General features: G+C 32.3%; 2 protein-coding genes across 2 annotated transcripts; both read left to right on the top strand.

Moving 5' to 3' along the window:
* The first annotated feature begins 434 nt into the window (after positions 1 to 434).
* Positions 435 to 2,062, top strand: LOC103867752 (SUMO-conjugating enzyme UBC9). Its single transcript, XM_009145845.3, has 5 exons — positions 435 to 682; positions 790 to 868; positions 1,230 to 1,357; positions 1,457 to 1,561; positions 1,685 to 2,062. The coding sequence occupies exons 2-5, from the start codon at positions 799 to 801 to the stop codon at positions 1,826 to 1,828; spliced, it is 447 nt and encodes a 148-aa protein (XP_009144093.1). The 5' UTR covers positions 435 to 682; positions 790 to 798; the 3' UTR covers positions 1,829 to 2,062.
* Positions 2,063 to 2,067: 5 nt separating this feature from the next.
* LOC103867742 (ethylene-responsive transcription factor CRF4-like) lies at positions 2,068 to 20,626 on the top strand. The gene has a single exon (XM_033284212.1). The coding sequence runs from the start codon at positions 7,209 to 7,211 to the stop codon at positions 8,220 to 8,222; it is 1,014 nt and encodes a 337-aa protein (XP_033140103.1). The 5' UTR covers positions 2,068 to 7,208; the 3' UTR covers positions 8,223 to 20,626.
* The last annotated feature ends 311 nt before the right edge of the window (positions 20,627 to 20,937 follow it).

Genomic DNA, 20,937 nt, shown 5'->3' with positions numbered 1-20,937 from the left:
TGGGTCATCACCATCATCTAATTCTAATTAACAATTAAATATTTTGTTGTTCAAATCTAATTTGCAAAGCTTATTCATTCAAACCAAACAAAATTTCCTTAACTAATGAGACGCAAAGAAAACCCCAAATTTATAAGAAAATGCGTAGAATACAAACAAGTCTCTTGTACGTCTCTTGTGAGGGGGGTTGAAAGAAAAGCTCATTGTCACATCAACCATTGACTCCTTCACAACGCCATGGTGGGGGAATCTTTGAATTGAAATCAAGGAAATGGACGCCAGATGATTCGTTTTACAAAAGGTGATACTACAACTCTCAACCGTCGGATGATACGACTTATTAACACTCAAAACGACGTCGCGCACGATGTGAATGGAGCAATCGGCGGCCACATGATAGGAAGGAACCAAGCGCGTTACTTTTGATACCGTAAGTGCAACGCGAAGTTAGGCCCACCCAAAAAACAAACATTTTAATTATTAGTATCTCTGGAATAAAGAAGAGTCCCTCCCACTCAGAAATAAAATCAACGAAGCAGAATATTTTCCTCAACCCTATTTATTGTGGTCGCGACCATAGAGAGAGAGAGAGAGGACAACAACATTACATTTTCCTTTCTCTTCCTTCCCCCTTTATTAATTCTTCTCCTAAATTTCGAAGAATCTAAGCTGAACGCGAAAGGTATAGATTTTGTTGAATCTTCCCGTCGTAACGTATTATTATTAGCTCTCTCTGTGTTTATTGCATATATCTCTGACCTTTTTTTTTTGTTTTTTTGGATCGTAAAGGTCTTTGAGATGGCATCGAAACGGATTTTGAAGGAACTGAAGGATCTGCAGAAGGATCCTCCCACTTCATGCAGCGCAGGTTACCTTCCAACTTTACGATTCGATTATGTGTTTGTGTTTGCTCTACCTGATGATGATGTTGATGGATCCGCTCTGGTTCCGGTATTGATCTCTCGTTAGCTTAGATCTAATCATTTGTTCGTCTTCAGTTTTTTTTTTGTTTTAATTAATGTCCCAAAGTTTCAACTTTTGTTACTTCTTAGATCTGTGTTCGATTTTGATTTTCTGGGATGAGATTTATAAATTAAAAAAAAAATCAAAACTTTGATCTTCTTTTTTTTTTTTTAATAATTTGTCAGCTGCTTCCTTCTTACATTCTTTTTGTTGCTTTAATGGTTTGATGATATTCACCACTTTTGGTTGGTTGCATATTTTGACAGGACCTGTCGCGGAAGACATGTTCCATTGGCAAGCCACGATAATGGGTCCATCCGACAGCCCTTACTCTGGTGGCGTTTTCCTTGTTACCATTCATTTCCCTCCTGATTATCCTTTTAAACCTCCTAAGGTGGTACTTTCAAACCCTTCTGGAACATTGCATGTTGTTTCTCTGTTGGTTGCTTCCTTTGATTGCTCATGTGTATGGTGTGACAAAAAAATAATGTAGGTGGCTTTTAGGACTAAGGTGTTCCACCCGAACATTAACAGCAATGGGAGCATCTGCCTCGACATCTTGAAGGAGCAGTGGAGTCCCGCCCTCACCATTTCCAAGGTTTTTTTCTTTTCTTCTTCCTCAATTTTTATCTACCATATGAGAACGATAAAAGGGTATAGATGTGCAAGTACTAGTCCATTACAAGTCTTTTTTATTCATATGCGTGTGTGATGCAAATAGGTGCTGCTGTCGATCTGTTCGTTGTTGACGGATCCAAACCCGGATGATCCTTTGGTTCCGGAGATAGCTCACATGTACAAGACAGACAAGAACAAGTACGAGTCCACTGCCCGTACCTGGACTCAAAAGTACGGAATGGGCTGACACTCCGCAAAGGACGAGCCCACCCTTAATAACTAAAAACTCTTCTCATTTCTATGTAATCATATTTATAAAACTTTTCTGTCTTATTTAAAAAAATTGTGAAGACGAGAGATCATTAAGAAATCCCATGATCTCCATTCTCATTTCAATCCTGTGGAACATATAAAACTTAAATCAACCTGTTCCCATTTGTTGTTTATTCTCTATATTAAAATTATGAGCTTTTTCAGTTGACTGAAACACCATTGTTAGTACATTCTTTCTAAACTATAATCGTAAGCCTGCTTGTTAGTTTCTTTTAGTGGTTTATATGGGCTTAAGAGCTGCATGAATGAGCAAAAGACGTTAATCGCCACAGCTGAACCAATGAGCATGAATACCGAGAAGAAACAAAATCTACAGCACCTCCATAATACCTACAAGTTTGAAGAAGGAAGGAACTAACTCGAACAACATGTCACAACACCATAGAAAGAAACCTAGGATCGCAACAAAAGAGAGCAAAGAATTATGACTACACCAGCTCAACCTCTCTAAAGAACCAGAGCATTCGAGAAGTTTTAGGTTGAGGGCAAAGACACCTTGATCTCGGATTTGGAAAACGCCAAAAGCCTAACAAATATTACATGCAACATTCGCAGCCCATTTTTAATTTGCCGTCGACAGATAAAAGATAGGCCACATTTTCGCAAGAAAGTAGATAGAGAACAAGATCGCTGATTCAACTTGAAGACGGCTTGCTAATAGTTGTCTTACCTTTGAATTTTTTTTGCCCATTTTCTACCCCTTTTCTTTTATTGTTTTGATTCGGGTGTCTTCCTCTTCAGTAGTAAACTTTTGATTCTTATTGTTTTGTATTTTTTTTTTCTTAATAGATATCTTTAATATTTGACCATTCATCTCGTTATACTAAGATAGAATCCGACTTGCTCATTTGCAAATTTTGGGATTACATCATGTCTTATGCAATTCAATGTACTGAGATCTTAAAACTACGAGCGAGAAACTAATTTAATTTTTTTGCAATTCTGAGGAAGGAACATACGCCTATATTTATGAAATTTAAACCGTGATCAGGTTTCGTGTTTGTAAACAATGTATCACTCATAGTAGTGGTGCAAGTTATGGCTGAAAAGCATTGCTGATTCTGAAAACTCCATTGCCAGAGCTTTTACGTGAGTATAACGGATTATCCCAAAAATATTCCACAAGTTTAAGAATAATTATTTTTTTTTATCTAAATCCACTAAGACTTTTATCAAATTATATTAGCCAACTAATCGCAATGGAAAATATTATAAGAAGTCAAATATCAGTTTTCAAGAAAAGTGGCAAGCCTAATAACTCCCGATGCAACACAAATAAACATTATTGACCATTTATAAGGACTGTACTTATAAGAACCATCATAACCTTTTTTCAAATCTAGCCGACGGCCCAAGGCTTTAATTATTGTTATATAGCCGACATGCAAAAGCCTGAAAAATTATGTGAAGTATATAACAATTCCTATTACATGTGTCAGTGATTCGATCAATCTATAAAAGTATGTTCGAACTTCGAAGTCTCCGTAACTTAGCAAAAGAATGATTTTAATTTCAGGTGGGAGAGGTCGTGCCCAGGAGAGCATGGTGAACGCCAGGCTCATTATTAAATCGGACTAATAAAAATACTTGAGGCTCAATAAAGACCTTAATTACAACATGAGTTTGGAGATTAACAATCTCCCGTTGTCTTAGATGAATCTGAGAATCGTAACCTTGCTGGCCTCCACTTAATATGTTTCACTTTCATTTGTTGCTGGAAGTTGAAACCGTATAATTCAAAAGACGTTCCTGTTTTAAAAAAAATAGTAATGAAAACGACTTCTTTTCCAAGTACTATAATCAAATAACCTTAAAAGTTTATAGTGATATCACTGTGTAGCTTTTAACGACTGTCAAAAATCAAAATTATGATAAAATATGCTAACTAATGTTTACTTTATTATCAGTACGCGCTTTGTCAACTAAGTAGTGCTTAGAAAGGAGTATTATCTAAATAATCATGTTTATAATAGTCGTATACATCAAAAAACTATTTTGAATTATTGGTTTTGCTGCATGCTTCATGGCAACCGTACGAAGGTGACTCTCCACTTGTTATCCCAAGTTTTGCGGATTTTTCAGCATAAACAAATACAGATTACCCTTACTACATCTTTCTGCATTCTCTATTTGTTTTTATAATACATTTCTTTGGATATTAATACAATCACTAAAACATATATACCAGATTTTGACTACTAAATTTGGTGGTGTACGTTTGTCAATATGAAAATTATTTTTTTAAGTTACGGAAATATTTTAAACTAGATATTAAATTTTACACATAAGACCAACATTTCTTGCTTGTAAACTAACTGTCGATGAGAATGACTTGAATAGTACTCACGAGTTGCGACCACGTAGCTTCTGCTCCAAGACACTAATTTGGGAAAACTCAAAACTCCCATGTTACCGTTAACTTGTTTAATAACTACTCAAGTGGTGACCTTCTCTAGTCTTTAATTGTCCATTAAAGTTCGAGCTCATAAACTCTTAGTTTAAAGCTATGCACCAAGACCAATGTACATCAAATATATAAGTATAACCCACTAATGGTGATATATTAAGCTTTCAATATTGTTTTACCATTTTGAAGGGAGGCTCTTCTTTTTAAGATGGATCTTTGCCCTAAATTTTATTTGAACCAAGTCTCTTTCATTTCTATTTGGATTCTTCGTTCAGAACCGTAGATAGACCCGTCCACATGCACATATTTATATTAGCTCTGAACGTAGTCGGTAGTGTAACCTTTTTACTAGCTAGTCCCTGTCACCGATTAATGGTGAAAATCATGTTCTTATTGTTAACTGAAGTAGCAAGAAAAACTAACTCATGAGTTGCATATATATTGTCAGTGGTTATCGCTCGAAATATAAAAGTATTGATCACCTTATGGTACAGAATTTAGGACTGTGCATGCGATACTCCATTGTGATTGGCAACAAATTCTGAAATCAAAAGATTGTTACAGTTGATGTTCCATCATCACTATTGGCATATATCCTCCCACCTCAATCGTGTTAAAAAAAATAAAAACCTCCCACCTAAACAAGTGAAACTAGTGAAGAGAGATCATCATTCAAAGTTCTGATGACAAAAATGTAACATTGGATTTGTGTACATCCCAGTGAAACATCCAAATTATTATGGAAAATAAAATTATTGAAGTCCTTACTAAATGTTTATACCCCAATATTCGGTTTATCTAAATTTTAATCTCAGTTATAATCCTAAGTAACACACACATAACCTATAACCAATTATTATATACGAATCTTATGGTAACAGTGTATATACATAAATAGAGTAGACGGATATAATATATATACTTAAATTGGTCCGTACTTGGCTCAATGGAGAACAGTGGCCAAGAACACTGCACTAAACCTGGGGGTTTGTCTTTGTCAATCCAAAGGATTCTCCGTGTCTCTCTTCCTAGTTTGGATCTTTCATAATCTCCTCCACTTCTCTCACGTGCCCCTTTTATGATGCTTTCTACCAAACTAATGCCAAATTACAAAGGCCACAAAACGTAATATGAATAACCCATTTATTCACATTTGTTAATCCATGGACTATATATATATATATATATATATAACTGCGTTTAGCTGTTGTACCAAAAACTAACGATTGAAAAAGATTACAAAGAACTGGGATTGTCTTTCTGGAGCAAATACTATTGAAAACGTCAAAATATACTCTCTCCGTTTGATATTATTAAGAAAATGATTGAAATATATTAAACTTTTTATTAATTATACATATTCAACAAACAGTATTTGAGATAAAAATAATAATTTATAGTTAATATATTTGTAATTAATATTAAACTAAAAGTTATATTGAAATTATATAATTATAAATTATATAATTATATTTTTTGTGTAACAAAAAAATGTTAAAAATACATTTTTGTAAAAAATCGAGCGAGTAAATTGAAAGAAATCTTTGTTTAAATATTTGATTAAAAAACATGCTGTAAAAGTTATTGCTTAACAATTTAAGATGGCATTTTTTATTTATCGGATTGTATTATTTATAAGTTATAAATGTATCACAAATAAATGTTAGTAAATGAAAAAAATGCGTTAAAATAGCCGAGGATAACAAACTCAAATAAGAAAATTGATTATTTGGCGGGAGCAAATGTAACTAAAATACTAATAGTCTTTTTGAAAAAATGGGAGGAATGGAACTATAAATGGCGCCAAGTCCTAGGTTGCCTCCACCCACGTTACTCTTCAGTCTTCACTGTAAATGACAAGATTTTATTAAATAATTTGTTACTATTTCTCTTAAAATACATTGCCAAGATGAGGAAACAAAATCATATAAGAAGAGAAACAAATATATTTATACAGAAGGTCAGAAGATTGGTTTCCTTTTCCCCGTGGACGAAGTTAAACATCTTAAACATATACTTTAGGAAAAGAGATAGAAAAATACTAACATTTACTCAAATAGAATCTTTACTGTTGAATAAGCACTTTAGGAAAACACAGCACGTGACAGGTTGTTCATATGAAATGAATGCATGGACGAAACCGCTAAAGAAAGTCACTGCAAAATGTCGGTCAAAGGGGATGCTAGTGTAGGCATTATAATTCAGAAGTATATCTTTTAAATCTTAGTAACATACACACTCCTTTTTATTTCAATACAGCTGTATAGTTTTACCATTTTTCACTCAATTAAAATACTATTTTTTGTCTAAAATTAAAATACTATTACATATCTGAAAAAATACATGTCATTTTATTTGAAAAATATTAAACTATATCTTTGTGACAAAAAATAAATTAAAATAATTTGAAACATAGATTTTCTTATAACTTGATATGCTATGGATATACTAATAAAAATATTTAAATAATAAATATTTGTTTTGGGTATCTTGGGAATACAGGCTCTGGCTCAGCACAAATGTAAAGTCATTTTGGAGTTTTGAGGAAAATATCTCAAATACACGTGTCATTATACTATTTGCTAACATGGATGCGGCTTCTAGTACAAGAAACGAAAATGAAAACATAGAAAAGGAAATGAATGAGTAGAAAAGCTAATAATTTTTTTGAAAATATTTTATTTCTATATTATACCCCGAAAAGATCCTATAAAACAGGTTATAATGAGTGAATTCTGAATGTTTTATTTCTCTGCATTCTCTCTCTCTCTCCATCTTTTTCATTCGCTAAATTCTTCAAACTTTTCATAACTAAACCCAGAATCTCTGTTTTTTCTTCTTCAGACAGAACCTTTATAAGCCAGAAATATTAATAAGGTGAAAAGTGATGATGATGGATGAATATATGGATTACAGACCAGTGAAGTACACGGAGCACAAGACAGTGATCAAGAAGTACACTAAAAAGTTGTCAGTGGAGAACAAGAAGAAGAAGAAGATCAGTTCTGGTCGTGACTCGGCGAAGCTGGTTCGGGTGTGCGTGACGGATCATGACGCTACTGATTCATCAAGCGACGAGGAGGAGTTTTTGTTCCCAAGAAGACGGGTGAAGAGATTGATCAACGAGATCAGAGTCGAACCGAGCCCCTCCGACGAACCCTCGGCGGCTTCGAATAAGAACGGTAAAAGCCTGGCCGTTGAACCTCCGCTTAAAAAGGTCTCTGTCTCCGGTGACGATCAAAGCGAGAGGAAGTTCCGCGGCGTGAGACGGCGGCCGTGGGGAAAGTACGCGGCGGAGATTCGTGATCCGGAGCAACGCAGGAGGATTTGGCTCGGTACATTCTCAACGGCGGAGGAGGCTGCCCTCGTCTACGACAACGCAGCGATCAGGCTTCGTGGCCCTGATGCTCTCACCAACTTCGCCGTACCACCAGAGCCCAAACCGGAGCAGGAACCAGAATCCAAGAGCAGCGTATCGGTTTCTTCAGCATCAGAGTCAATGGACTACTCTAATCATCATTTGTCATCTCCAACGTCGGTTCTCAACTACGGAGTCTCAGAACCAATCGATGAACCTGTCAAACCGGTTAAACAAGAGTTTATTAAACCGGAGCCAGTAACCTGGCCTTTCGAAGAAGGTAATGGTAATGATATTGATGGTTCATTTCCATTGGATATTCCATTTCTCGAGAACTATTTCAACGAATCATCGCCGGACATCTCCATTTTCGATCAATCAATGTCTCATATTCAATCGCCAGAGAATGGTTTCTTCGATGATCTTATGCTGTTCGATCACAACAATATGGGAGGAGAAAATTATTGTTCCGACATCGAAGAGATTGGTTCAATGTTCAACAGTGTTGATGACTTTTTTATATCTGATTTTTTAGTTGTATGATAATTTCATACAAAAAGAGAGACACACATTGGTTTCAAATATAGCTGATGGGAGTCAAATTTTGTCTTGAATTTTTGAGTTTTGATAAGTTTTCATTTTAATAATTTTGTTTAGAAGTAATTGAAGTGTGGTTTGTAAAACATTTTTGTGAGAAATATTGGGAATGATAACTAATTATTAAATTAGTTTGTTGTTTTGTCAATGTCTATGAATTCTTAGAACGTTTTTAATTTTTTTTTGTTACTTGCTTTCATGTATGAAAAAATTTAATCACTGTATAAGAAACAAAACTGAAGTTCTCTTTTGGCGATAAATGCCAACACTAAGAGGCGCAAATCACGGCCATGACCGGTGGTGTGGCTTTGGGTCCGGTTTCACTTTCAGTCGGTGCTCTTTTTGCCTTCTCTTTAGTAAAAGTGTCATTTGTGTTCCGGCCGGCCGTAAAGGAAACAAATCAATATGAAAATAATATTCGATAACATACTTATCAAATATGAAATTTCTTGTAATAAACTTTGATAAATATATGTTAACTAAATAAGGATTAAAAAAAGAGAGTCAGCATTGACTGATCCAGTCAGTTGGATTTTGAATAAATCTATCACTTTCTCGTTTCAAAATATACCTTGTGTAACTGCTAAAAGGTTTTCATCCATTTGATTAGTTTCGATATTTCAAAACCCATATAATGCGTTCTAAATCATAAAGTAATCAGCCTGTACACTTCTATTTTTTATTTTCTTAAAAAATTATCTCATGATTTAAAGTTTTTTTTATACCCAGTCGTATATTGTACGCGTTTTGTCCGCAAAATCAAAAATATTGGTGGCAAATTAGTTCGATTGTTTAAGAAGATTTATACATATACAAATAATTCAGTTTTTTTTTAAATTACCTCATGAATTATTCATGTCCTCTGGATATTAAATTCAGTTTTTTTTTTAATTTTTTCACGTACAATTCTTAAAGAATTATAATAAATGCAGAACATAAGATGGGAGAAGCAAAATGGGACAAATAATTATGTCCCAAACCATATAATATAATTATATTTACAATGTAACGATATGAATGAGTATGAAACGTCGCACTAGTGTAAGAAATAATATCCAAGCGCCTATCCACATGCTGATTTGCAGATTTACATACCATTATCATTATTATGTTTGAACTCATGCTGTATATATACATTTGTAAAATTCATTATATGATGACTGCAAATTATAACATATACCTAAATGTGAAAAAAATGAAGGGAACCGAATTAGACTGTTTTGAATATATTACAAGAATTAATTTCCACAAAGGAGGATGTGTTTCAAAGTAGGAAACATAATTTTAGCTCTGTTGGACACGGAGGAGCCTTATGGGCCGAGAAGGAGATTGAAGTAAGAACTTTATAGTGTGCTTGAACCACACCGGCTCAGAGGAAAGTCTATTTCAGAGCTTGGTCTTACTGACGCAACCCTATTGTAAACCGCTATACAAATCTCGACACAGAAATATAAAGTGGTGACCATGTTGGGAGATTGAAGTTAGTACCGCTTGACCAGTAAAAATGCAAACTCAAACGCAAATATTCGCGCCTGAACAACCACATGACATGAATAATTACTATTTTGATTGAAAACATATAGAAACAAGTCTAACTCACAAAAATAAATTATTTAAATACTCAACACCAGAAATACTCAACACCAGTCCTTTTATTTTGGAGAATATGTGATTATTCTGCGTACGGTATGATCAATGACTCAAAACCACTTTGAAAAATAACAATTCACAAACATGCAGGTCGACTAAAGCCAATCTTTTTTTCATGCTCGATGCGCCAAGCTGTAGCGACTTGAAATTTTATCTCACTACGCTAAACACATCATAGAAGAGCCAAAATTGTTTTTTTTGTTTCTGTTACGGCAATGAACAACCAAAAAATCTGAAGTAAAAAATACCATCGATAGATCTTTAAAAAAATTGTTTGGACAGTTTGTAAGCGACTGTTTTCACTATCACCACTTTAAATTCACTTCCGTCGTGTTATATTTTTTTTTTGTGGCTAGTTGCAGACGTCACGGCTGAACAAGGCCTACGCCACTTTTTGGTTCGTTCGGGTTAACTAAGTTAAATATTTTTGGGAAAATTGTTTTTTTAAAGCAAAAAAATGATAACTATGTATTTTTAGACTAATATATATTTTGTGTCATTTTGCCCATAACACCTTTTAATATTTTTTAAAAATAAATTTAATAAATAATTTTACAAACAAAAAAAAATTGAAAAAATAGTAACTTTTGACAAAATACTAATATGAACTTAGTGGTATTTTTTTCAGTTTTAAAAATGTTTAAATCATAAATTTCAGATTATGTTCTAAATAAATTAGAAATGACATTCTATGAAGTAGAAAACAAAATCCACTTTTTTCATTGAATTTACAATGTTTAGAATACGTGATCTACGTAAATAAGAGTATTCTAAGAATATTTAGAATACACATTCCGCGCTTAACCTACCGATCTAAAATCTTTAGAAATCAAATTCTACACATCAATATAAATCTACAGCACGTAGAAACCGACTTCTACAGATTTACTGTAAATCTAAAACATGTAGAAATCAAAATTTACATATTACTATAATTCTAAAAACCTGTAGAAACCGATTTCTACAAACTAGTTGTATTTTACGGATAAAAAATCAGTTCCTAAAAATATGGAAGCAAAATATTTGAGAATATTCACTTTCATATTTTGAAAAAAACGATTTTTTATAAAAAAACAAAAAAAACGAAAAAAACAAAAAAATTACAACTTTAAGAGCATTATTGCCATTTGAAAATAATTAACCTAATGAGACATAAAGTATATGAGATTAGTCTAAAAGGACATAGTTATCATTTTTTTGCTTTAAAAAACAATTTCCCAATATTTTTTTTTTACCAAATAACTAAGTTAAATTTATCCAAACTTTTTTTAAAGGAGACAAGTAGACAACATACGTGAAGAGGTGTTTAGAATGCGAATGCCGTGAAATAACAAATATTTAGTCGAGGAGTTGAAAGAGTTGACTAGGTGTTCCTCTTCTATTTAGTCTTTGCTTATTTTTATTTAAGTAAAAAAATTCTAGTCAACACAAATAATTGTCGTAAATCTAAAGAAAAAGTTGGGAAGCCCCGTTAGTCCGGTGGTTTAACTAAGAGTTTATTAATGTTTATACACCAAAAGGTGAAAACACAAATTATGCAGATTATGAAAAAAAAATGGTTACAAAAAGTTTTCAGCATAGTCATGACGTATCATCGAACATAGATCTCATAGGGCAGCTCGGAATCAAGCAGTCACACATGCATTCTCATATGGTGGTAGAATTGTCGGCTGTAAAATCTTCTATGTTATATTTCTCAGCGTTCAATAGCATAATTAATCAGACGTTAAAAAAAAATCTACAAAAAATCAATTTCGGAAACGTGTTCACTATGGTAGTTTGTATTTACGGCTGAAAATATTTACCGTACCGTCGGTGGTCTGAAATCATTTTATTCAGCTATTCAAATTCAGAACGTCATTAATCAACTTAATGACTCCGATTGGTAAACATTGCTTAATCACTGAATTGCAAAAAAAAAATTAAACTGCAAAAAAAATAATTAACCAGTAGAAAATTTTAAAATTTGTGAATGGCAGAATATATATTAGATTGATTAAAATATTTTATATGGTATGTACCTTATTATAAGACAAAATAAATTTAAATAATAAACTAATTACTACAAAATGTGAAAGTAAATAAAATTTATTAAAAATATTTTACTTCTTATTATAAATATTTAGCTAAATTTAGTACATTTTTAATAATTAATTGACATCTTAAAATATTATATAAAACAAATTCCAGTATAATTTTATCTTTAAAATATTTATTATTATTTATTTAAAATTTTGAAATGGTGTAATCATATAATTTAATAATATGAAAGCTTTTGTAAATAATCCTCTAAACTAAATTTTCCACTTAATAAAAATTTCCTTTGTTTTTCTCTCAGAAAAAAATCAAGTTAGCGTTTTTGCATTTTTTTTTATTTCGCAATTTTTGTTGATTGGCAAAATACTTGCGTAATCGCATTTAAAACGCAATTCCACCATTCTGAAAGGTTACCAATTAAAACCAATGGCTCCAATTGGTAACCACATCTTAATCGCGGAATCGCGGTAAAAATAGTTAAGCTGCAGAAAAATTTAATTAATCAACAAAAAAATTTAAAATTTGCGGAATGATAGAATACATATTAAACTGATCAAACTATTTTATATCTTATTCAATTTTTTATAATAAAAAAAATATCAATAATTAAACTAGTTATTACAAAATGTGAAAATAGCTAAAATTTATTTATAAATATTTTAGTTCTTTTATAAATATCTAGCTTATATTTCAATACATTTTAATAATAGATTGAAAATTAATAATATACAAATTATATTATAACTTTATTTATAACATAACTATTTATCATCTATTTTTTATTGCTTTGTATTTTAAATTTTAAGATAGTATTAGCATATAATTTAATAATATGAAAGTATTGATTTTGTATTTTTTTTCTGCCATAATCTATTAAAATTCACTTTTCTACTTAATAAAATATTTTTTTTTATATTTTTATCATCAAAAACGCAAATTTACCTTTTTACATTTTTTTTCATTCTATAATATTTTGTTGATTGGTAAAATATTTATGGAATCGTGTTTCATATATCATTCCGTCATTCCGTAATGTTACCAATGCCAATATGTTACTGGCTGACATGCGTTAGTATTTTTCTTTCTTTCTTCTAAACAGTCAGCTACGTTCCAACCTTTTTATGCAATCAAAAAAGCTAGTTGAAGTCGTCTATTTGTTTTTCATTTTTTTGCCAACGCTTATTTTTCTTCTTCTTAATGTTTGCCGACTGCTAAATGCTAATTGATATCAGGGGTATCCTCTAGATTTTGGAAGTTTTATGAAGTTAAACTGTGGCTACTTTTTTTTCTTTTTTTTTGGAACACCACTTAACTGTGGCTACTTTAAAATAATTTTTTTAAATCACATGCCTTATCTTTAAGAACAAATTTTATATAATACTATATAGTTTTGTTTTTGGAATCTACATTTTATAAACTAAACATCTTATAGTTATAGAATATCTAATCAAAAAAAAAATTGTTAGCAAAAAAAATATCTAATCAAAATACATAACTGGAAGTGCTATTTCGTGTTAAATTAATGGTGGTTTTGAAATATTTAAATATTTTTCCTTTTTATTTGAGTTTTCTATAACATGTTGATAGACATGTGGACAACTTCTATGAAAGACGGAATATAAATGGCTTTTATAATAAAACATGTAAAACTGATTAAAAACCATACAAAGAAGCATAAATAGGCATCGAGCTTCTCATATGCATGGTGAAAGTGAAAGATAACCCTTCGAACCAATGTGGCTTCTCAAATTGTTTCCTTTTTTGCTAAATTTTGGAGTTCTTCTCAAATTGTTATATATATAACTAGGGTCGGTCCCCGCTTCGCGCGGAATATTATATTTATTTTGGTTAACGTTGATATTTGTTTATTTTCTTAATGTGTTTTCGTTTTTATTTTTTATCAATATATTTTGTGATTTTGAACGATTTTACTTAATATTTTTTTTTCTATTTTGTTTTTTTTATAACAAAACACATTTGCATCTCATCCTTGTATACATCTAATTAAAATTAACATTATTTTATATTTTCATTAGTTTTGTTATAGATCATAATTTTGTATTAGCATGAAAATATTTTCATTATTTTAACTGTTATACAATTTCTTAAATGTTTGCTCAAATTTTAATATATATATATATGTAGAAAATATAATAATTTTTTTTATTATTTCGGTTAGGTTTAACACTCAAAACGTTGATTCGTTTTTCTCTTTTCTACATACTTTAGAATTTTTGACATTTAATTTATTTTTTCTATTCGAATCACTAATATAAATCATCCAAAAAGTAACTATATAATTCCCTGTTATAGAAAAGTTAATTTTGGTAAATACAGTGAAAATATATATAATATTAATTATTACTATTCTTAAAATATATCACTAAATTTTTATATTATTATATTTAGAGATTAAATTTAAAAAATATATTATCCAAACAACTGATTAGATTTTTAGAAATAATTTTTAATCATTTACTTTCTGATTTTTTTAAAGATTGAATATCCTATATATAATTAATTTATTATATATTTAGAGAAACTTACTATATTTTTATTCAATATTTTTTATTTGTTAGAATTTATCCTTTATTTAAAATAAAATTATAATATATATATAACATGATAAAAAATTACTATTAAGTTTTGATTAGTAAATGTTTATTCTGCAAAATTATGTTTTTAGATTCAAAAAATTAAACTGGAAAAGAAAATTTGCTAATTTTTCTGTCGATTAATTCGTAAAACTAAATAATGATTTGCTATCATATTGTAAAGGAAGGGATACCTTTACAATAAGTTGCTGTTTACCATCTTTGTTTGGTTTGTTTATTTTCAGTTCAAGTAGTCTATTGTTCGTATATTTTCAAGAGTAACTACTTAGCAAGTCCAACATCTGATATCTACCAAACCAATTCAGATAGGTAAGCCTCGTGTTTGTCATAAAATCAAATGAAAGAATAAACAACATATAACAGTACTGGCACCAAAAGCGAAGCAGCTCAGCCCATTCTTTACAACAATCATGTAGCATTCAAATACAGGGTAAGCACAACCATTTACCATCCTGCAAGAACAAATGCAGGAGAGTAAATCAACACTAACCTATCCAATATCGTTGAGCTAAACAAATGAAAGGTGATTTCGTAAACCAATAAGGAGTACAACTCCTTAAGACAACATGATAAATCGAAAACAAAGAAACCTCTTAGCTATTGCATCAGGCAAGTATCAGCAGAGCAAAAAAAAGTCTTGATCGTACTGTTGATTCTAGGACGATTTGATTACACCCACGTTCAAAAAGATATGAAATCTGAGAGACTGAAACAACAAATACCAGATGGTAAACTATAATAATAAAGTTATACTCTAATCTTCAAGATCATCTAGCTAACCAACTAAACTTAAAAACTTTTTTTTAATAAAAAGAGCGACAGAAGCTCAGTCATGGTGATGATAATATGAATAAGGATGACAACATTCAGCCTTATCAGAAAGAAAGTTCTTAAGGAGTTATAATACATTTTTACCTCTAACTAATCCAGCAATGGATAGATAGTAGTCTACTCACAGATTCAGATATGCATTCTTGAATTGCCATTTTCTCGATGGTAAAAGCAGCCAAAGGAAAGATCAAAAGGGAGAGACCGACAACATAAAAAAATGAATTTTTTTTAGAGTCGCTTAAATTCATCATTGTATCATATGTATAGGAAAGTTACAGTTGGAGATTCATTGATAAGCATTTTACCAATACATGAAAAACAGCCAATCTTGCAGCAATGTTGAACTAAACCAGAAATCTGTTCTGAACAACCAACTGTATCACATGAATGGCAGCAAACAACAAACGTAAGCTCTCATGATCATAAGTTCCGAGCAATATAAGAAAAATTAAATAACCTTCATCAAACAGGCGATGATGAGTCTATTGTTTACATCAATAAGAACTACTACAGTAACTACACACATGTTGAATAATCCCGCATGGCTTAAAAAACAATCACTTTACTAAAGTCATGAAAGAAAAAACAATTTTTGAAAGCAAGAATGTTAATTTTGGGGTAGAATCTGCCATCGACAGCCGATACTTGTACCTTACATTGGTGTTTCCTCCGGCTTCTCCTCCACTGGTTTTCCTAATTTTGGCATCTCCGCCGTTAGCTCTGACCAGATAGCTGTTCCTTGATCGTCGCCGTGTCAACTCTAAGCTCCAGGTCGTTAAAGAATTGAGCAGTGACACCCAGGGGAAACTCTAAGCTCACCACCGCGTTTCAAGTTTCTGGCTTCCCAAAACCTGAGAAGTCACACCTCGACGATTGGAGTACACTGTTCAGCCTCCAAATCAGCGAGTAGGATAGATGAGAGCCATTCTAGCGAAATAGAAGTTTCTAGCATTATTAGGATTTCTGAGCATGATGTTTACGGGATGAAAGCTAACCTTTTTATAAAGGGAGATCACCGCTTTGTAGAGTGGAAAGATGCACTGAATGATAGAAGTGTGCTTGGAATCGGTCGAAGAGTTAAGACGTCGTTAAAGGCAATGAATAATCAATTCTTCGTAACGTTTCAGAGGATTAGAACTGATTACGAAACTGCACAACCATAGCTTGACACAGAGTTTCTCCACGACGGTTCGTCTCTCTCAACATCCTGAAACTCCATTGTTGGTGTAGACCGTCAAGATCGAAGAACAACATGAACCCTCATTTTTGTATCGTTTTTCGTAACAACAAAAGGGTACCTGTACCCGAAACCGACACAGGTGGGTAATGAGCGTGAGGTAATAATTCCATATTGATTCGAACCAATCCACAGAGTTTCTCCACGACGGTTCGTCTCTCTCAACAGCCTGAAACTCCATTGTTGGTGTAGACTGTCAAGATCGAAGAACAACATGAACCCTCATTTTTGTATCGCTTTCTACGAAAAAGATAGGAGTCTCTCTGTATTGGGCTTGGATGTTGACTGAGATAAAAATTAATATCGAAAGAAGAGGCATTGAATATTTTGGAATAAAACTCATTTAGATTGTAAACCAAAAACGAAGAAAGATTCGGTTAGTGAAAGATACGTGGCAGCTTGTGAGAGCATTACTTAGTGACGTAGAAGTCCAGTCAGTCAATACGCGAAATCAAAAAAAAAATGGAAGAAAAGGAATAAGAAGGAGATGTCTCTCTGCTCTAACGGCCCAATAATGTAACACACCAACTAAAACCCACGAATCAGATTTTAAATGAAACGCAGATGGGGTTGCGTTTAGACACGTGTCGAGTTATGAGGAATTCATTTAGTGACGTGGCTCAATGTAAAAGAAGAGAGTCTCTTCTTTATATATAAAGATGGCATTAATTTGTTATGCTTTAATAAAGGGAAATGCCTGATTATTACAACAAATTTTATTAATCGGGAATAAAAGAAAAGCATAAATGTCGAAAAACGTCAACCACATGACATATTCAAAGAACTTTTTTTTTGAGCAAACACACATTCATTCCATATCAAAGTTTACACTCCATTAGAAGAAGTTAAGTTAAGCAATGAGAGGGCTGATTTCGCCACAGAATCAGTCATCACATTACTCGAACGTGGTATATACGAAAAGGAAATAACATCAAATAAAGAGTTAAAATGATAGATGTCGAATAGAATGCCGAACAACAAAGACTTTTAATAAAAAAAGCCTTTGAGAGGCATTGAAACACACGCGCTTCTCTCCTCGTTCTCTCAAAAACCCAAACACCGATTGTAAAGGGTGGAGACACTACGGTGCTCCGGCGGCGACGTCGGTGTGCGTAGTGGCTATCCCTCTCCAGAAACTGCTCGACGAGACGGGATAGGCAAGATCCGGTGCTTCTAGGAGGTGTCCCTCTCTCTTCGCTGTGACTCGGGAGGGTTTTCTGAAGCGGTGGCCCCTAGAAATCCCGCTCTGGTGACTCGTCGGTGTGAGGTTGGTGTGCGCCGTTAGAGGACGACGGTGACCCAGCCGGAACCCGCTTGTCAGTCATTGGGGCTGGGGTTAAGCTCCGATTGAAAGGATTGTTCGTCGGTGTCGGTGGATCTCACATCCGGGATGGCGGTTCCCTTATGTCTTGAATCTCGCCGACGCGTCTTCTTCCTTTCTCCGCCGCAAAGAGTGGAGGTACACACAATCTCTCGGACATGTGAGGCGGTGAAGCTGTTGCGGCTAACGGCGGTTAGGGTTTTGGAGTTGGCTCATCTTGAAGTCGACGCTTTGTGGCCGCGGGACACTCCGTGGGTGGCTCCGTTGATGGTAACTGGTGATGGATCTGGCGGGCCTCCGACACCCCTGCCGTGACAAGTCTCTGGAAACCGGATCTGGTGGCTGCGGTGTCTAACGGAGGAGGGAGCTTGCTTCCTCAGTCTTCTTCCCCACAACCTTATATCTTCTCTGCTTAAACCTGTAATTTTTAGCCTAGCTTAAATCACCTGTAACCTAGGATTGAAGTTTCTCCGGTGTACCGGCTGTATTGTTCTGTCCCGATGCCCTTCGGGAAAGAAATGAATAAAATATATTTTATTAAAAAAAAAAAGAAAAAAAAACAAAGACTTTTAGTTCACCACTAGTTGTGGAGAACTTTGAATGGAGTTGTCGCTGCAATGAGAAAATCCGAATAACACCTTTATTAACTATGTTTTTCGTTTAAAATGCAGGGGGTGGTAAAAATAGGACATAAGAACAATAATAACAGAACTGATACTCACAGAACAGCATTAAAAGATCATAAGAATTGCACTTTTTCAATAGTCATTTTTGAGATCAAGTCAGGAGAAGGTAGGGAATAATTCATAGTTTTCAACTTTTCATCGATCCAGTCTTTTGTTTTCTTTGTCCGGTACACTTTACGTCTTTTATCATGTTGATGAATTTTTAGTAACTTTTTGGATCCCCTAAAGGCATTAACATTGGTATGTATTTCAAAGAATTTTTTTCATAAAGAAAATAATAGAAAAAATGAGACTAGATAATTTTTCGAGAAATTGATTCTATACTTGTCATCTTTTATTGATCAGCGGGCCTATATATTAAAATATGTTGTGAAAACTCAATAGATTCTATTATCAATGTAAATGGCTTAACAAGCTGCAATTCAAAAAAAAAAAACAAACAAAAAGTTTACATGCAAGTTGACTTTACTTTCTATATATTTTACGACGTAGACCGAGACATGTATGTCCGTCCCCCTTCAGGGCGTCGCTTAGAATATAGACATGTTGTCTGTTGATGCTTAGTACAACTTTTTGTGATTTCTTAACTTGATATACTGAAAGTAGGGGTCAACACGGATTGGATAGTACAATATTTTTCTCGTACTTTACGGATATTTGATTTTTCGATTTGTTTTGCTTCGAAAAAATATGAATATTCGGTTTTCCGGATATCCGAAAAATTTATAGATATTTACGAATATTCACGGATATTTACAAATACATTATTTACTTTATACAATACAAGTAAATCTACAAAACATTATATAAATTTGTTTTTCTCTTACATAACCTTTACATAATATAAAAGATCAACTTAAAATTAATAAAACAATGTGTTTTATGAATATGTAATATTAATAAAATCTTCTTATAAGACAAATATTTGTAGTTTTTGCTAAAGATTTTATTTTTTCTTAATTTTATATTTTATAAGTAATTTTATATATAAAATTAGATGTTAAAATAATAATTGTATAAGATTATACATTTAAATTCTATATTTAGTAATAGATATACATTTATTTGTATATAAGCCGGAGCAAATCGGATATCCGCCTCTTATTTTCTTAGTATTAGTGATTTGCTTTGCTTTTAACGAATATTGATTTTTAATATTTGTTTTGCTTCAGAAACTTACGGACATCCGGATTTTTCGGAGCGAATCGAAATAAATAACGAATTATATCAAATTTAAAGGATAAAATGCCCAGCACTAACCGAAAGTTTGATTAGACAAAGGCATAGAGCCGTGGAGGTCCGTTTCCATTTAATTTGTCCCAAAAAACAAAATGAATCAAAACCAGATCGGTTGGGTTATCTTGTTTGATTTAACATATACTGCTAAGACTTCAAGGTAGGTTGCAAGGCCGTCTTTTAGCACGTGCAAGTGGAGCGGTCGAACAGGGTCCAAAATTTTAGAGGGCCCATAATTTTTTTTGTTTTAGTAATAATTATAAATTTAAAAATCAGATAACTATATTTCAGTTTAATTTTTTATTTACTAACCAATAAATATATATTACAAATTTGATTTTGTTTACATAACTAACAAAATGCAATAATTCAGGAAGTAATTAACATTTATATCAATTATATATTTTGGAAAGTACAAAATAGATGCCGGTGTTTGTTTTAATATTCAATGTAAATTTAGAAAGTTAAAATTCTAAATTGATTATGTTTAGGAAACTAGGATTAATTAGTGATTATAAATAAGGAGAGAAATATTTTTTTTTCAATAATTTTTACAAAAAATAATAAACACAAACAAAAAAGACTAGTCTAAGCTTCTGTCGAGAAGAAAAATGAAGAGTCTCCAACTACTTGTTTAATCAAATCAAGAGTTTATGGCTTTTTGTCTAACGACTATCCAGGTTCTTTGCTTTATTAGTTTTTATATAGATTATAACTCTTAATTATGGATACAAAAAGAAATCAAAAGAAAAAGAATTTGAAAAATTCATAGTCTCAAAGAAGTGTTTTTTGTAAGTTTTTAATCATAAAACCAAAAGATTTTTCTTCTACTTATATATTAGATTGTGTGTATTTATTATATCTTATAATAATATTTTGTTAAGAAAAAACATAAATTATTTAGGTTATTATAGAGGGTCTTGTTTTTTTTTTTGAACAGGGTCTTTATTGAGTTTAAGACGGCCCTGGTAGGTTGGATAACAATTATACATAGATGTAGACTTTTACGTACGATTTTACATAATAGTTTATGTAGTCATACGTAAAG

This window comes from Brassica rapa, chromosome A01, assembly GCF_000309985.2.
Source record: "Brassica rapa cultivar Chiifu-401-42 chromosome A01, CAAS_Brap_v3.01, whole genome shotgun sequence".
In the NCBI taxonomy this organism is placed as follows: Eukaryota; Viridiplantae; Streptophyta; class Magnoliopsida; order Brassicales; family Brassicaceae; genus Brassica; species Brassica rapa.
Note: the sequence above shows the minus strand (reverse complement) of the source record. Positions and strands in the feature narration are given on the sequence as shown.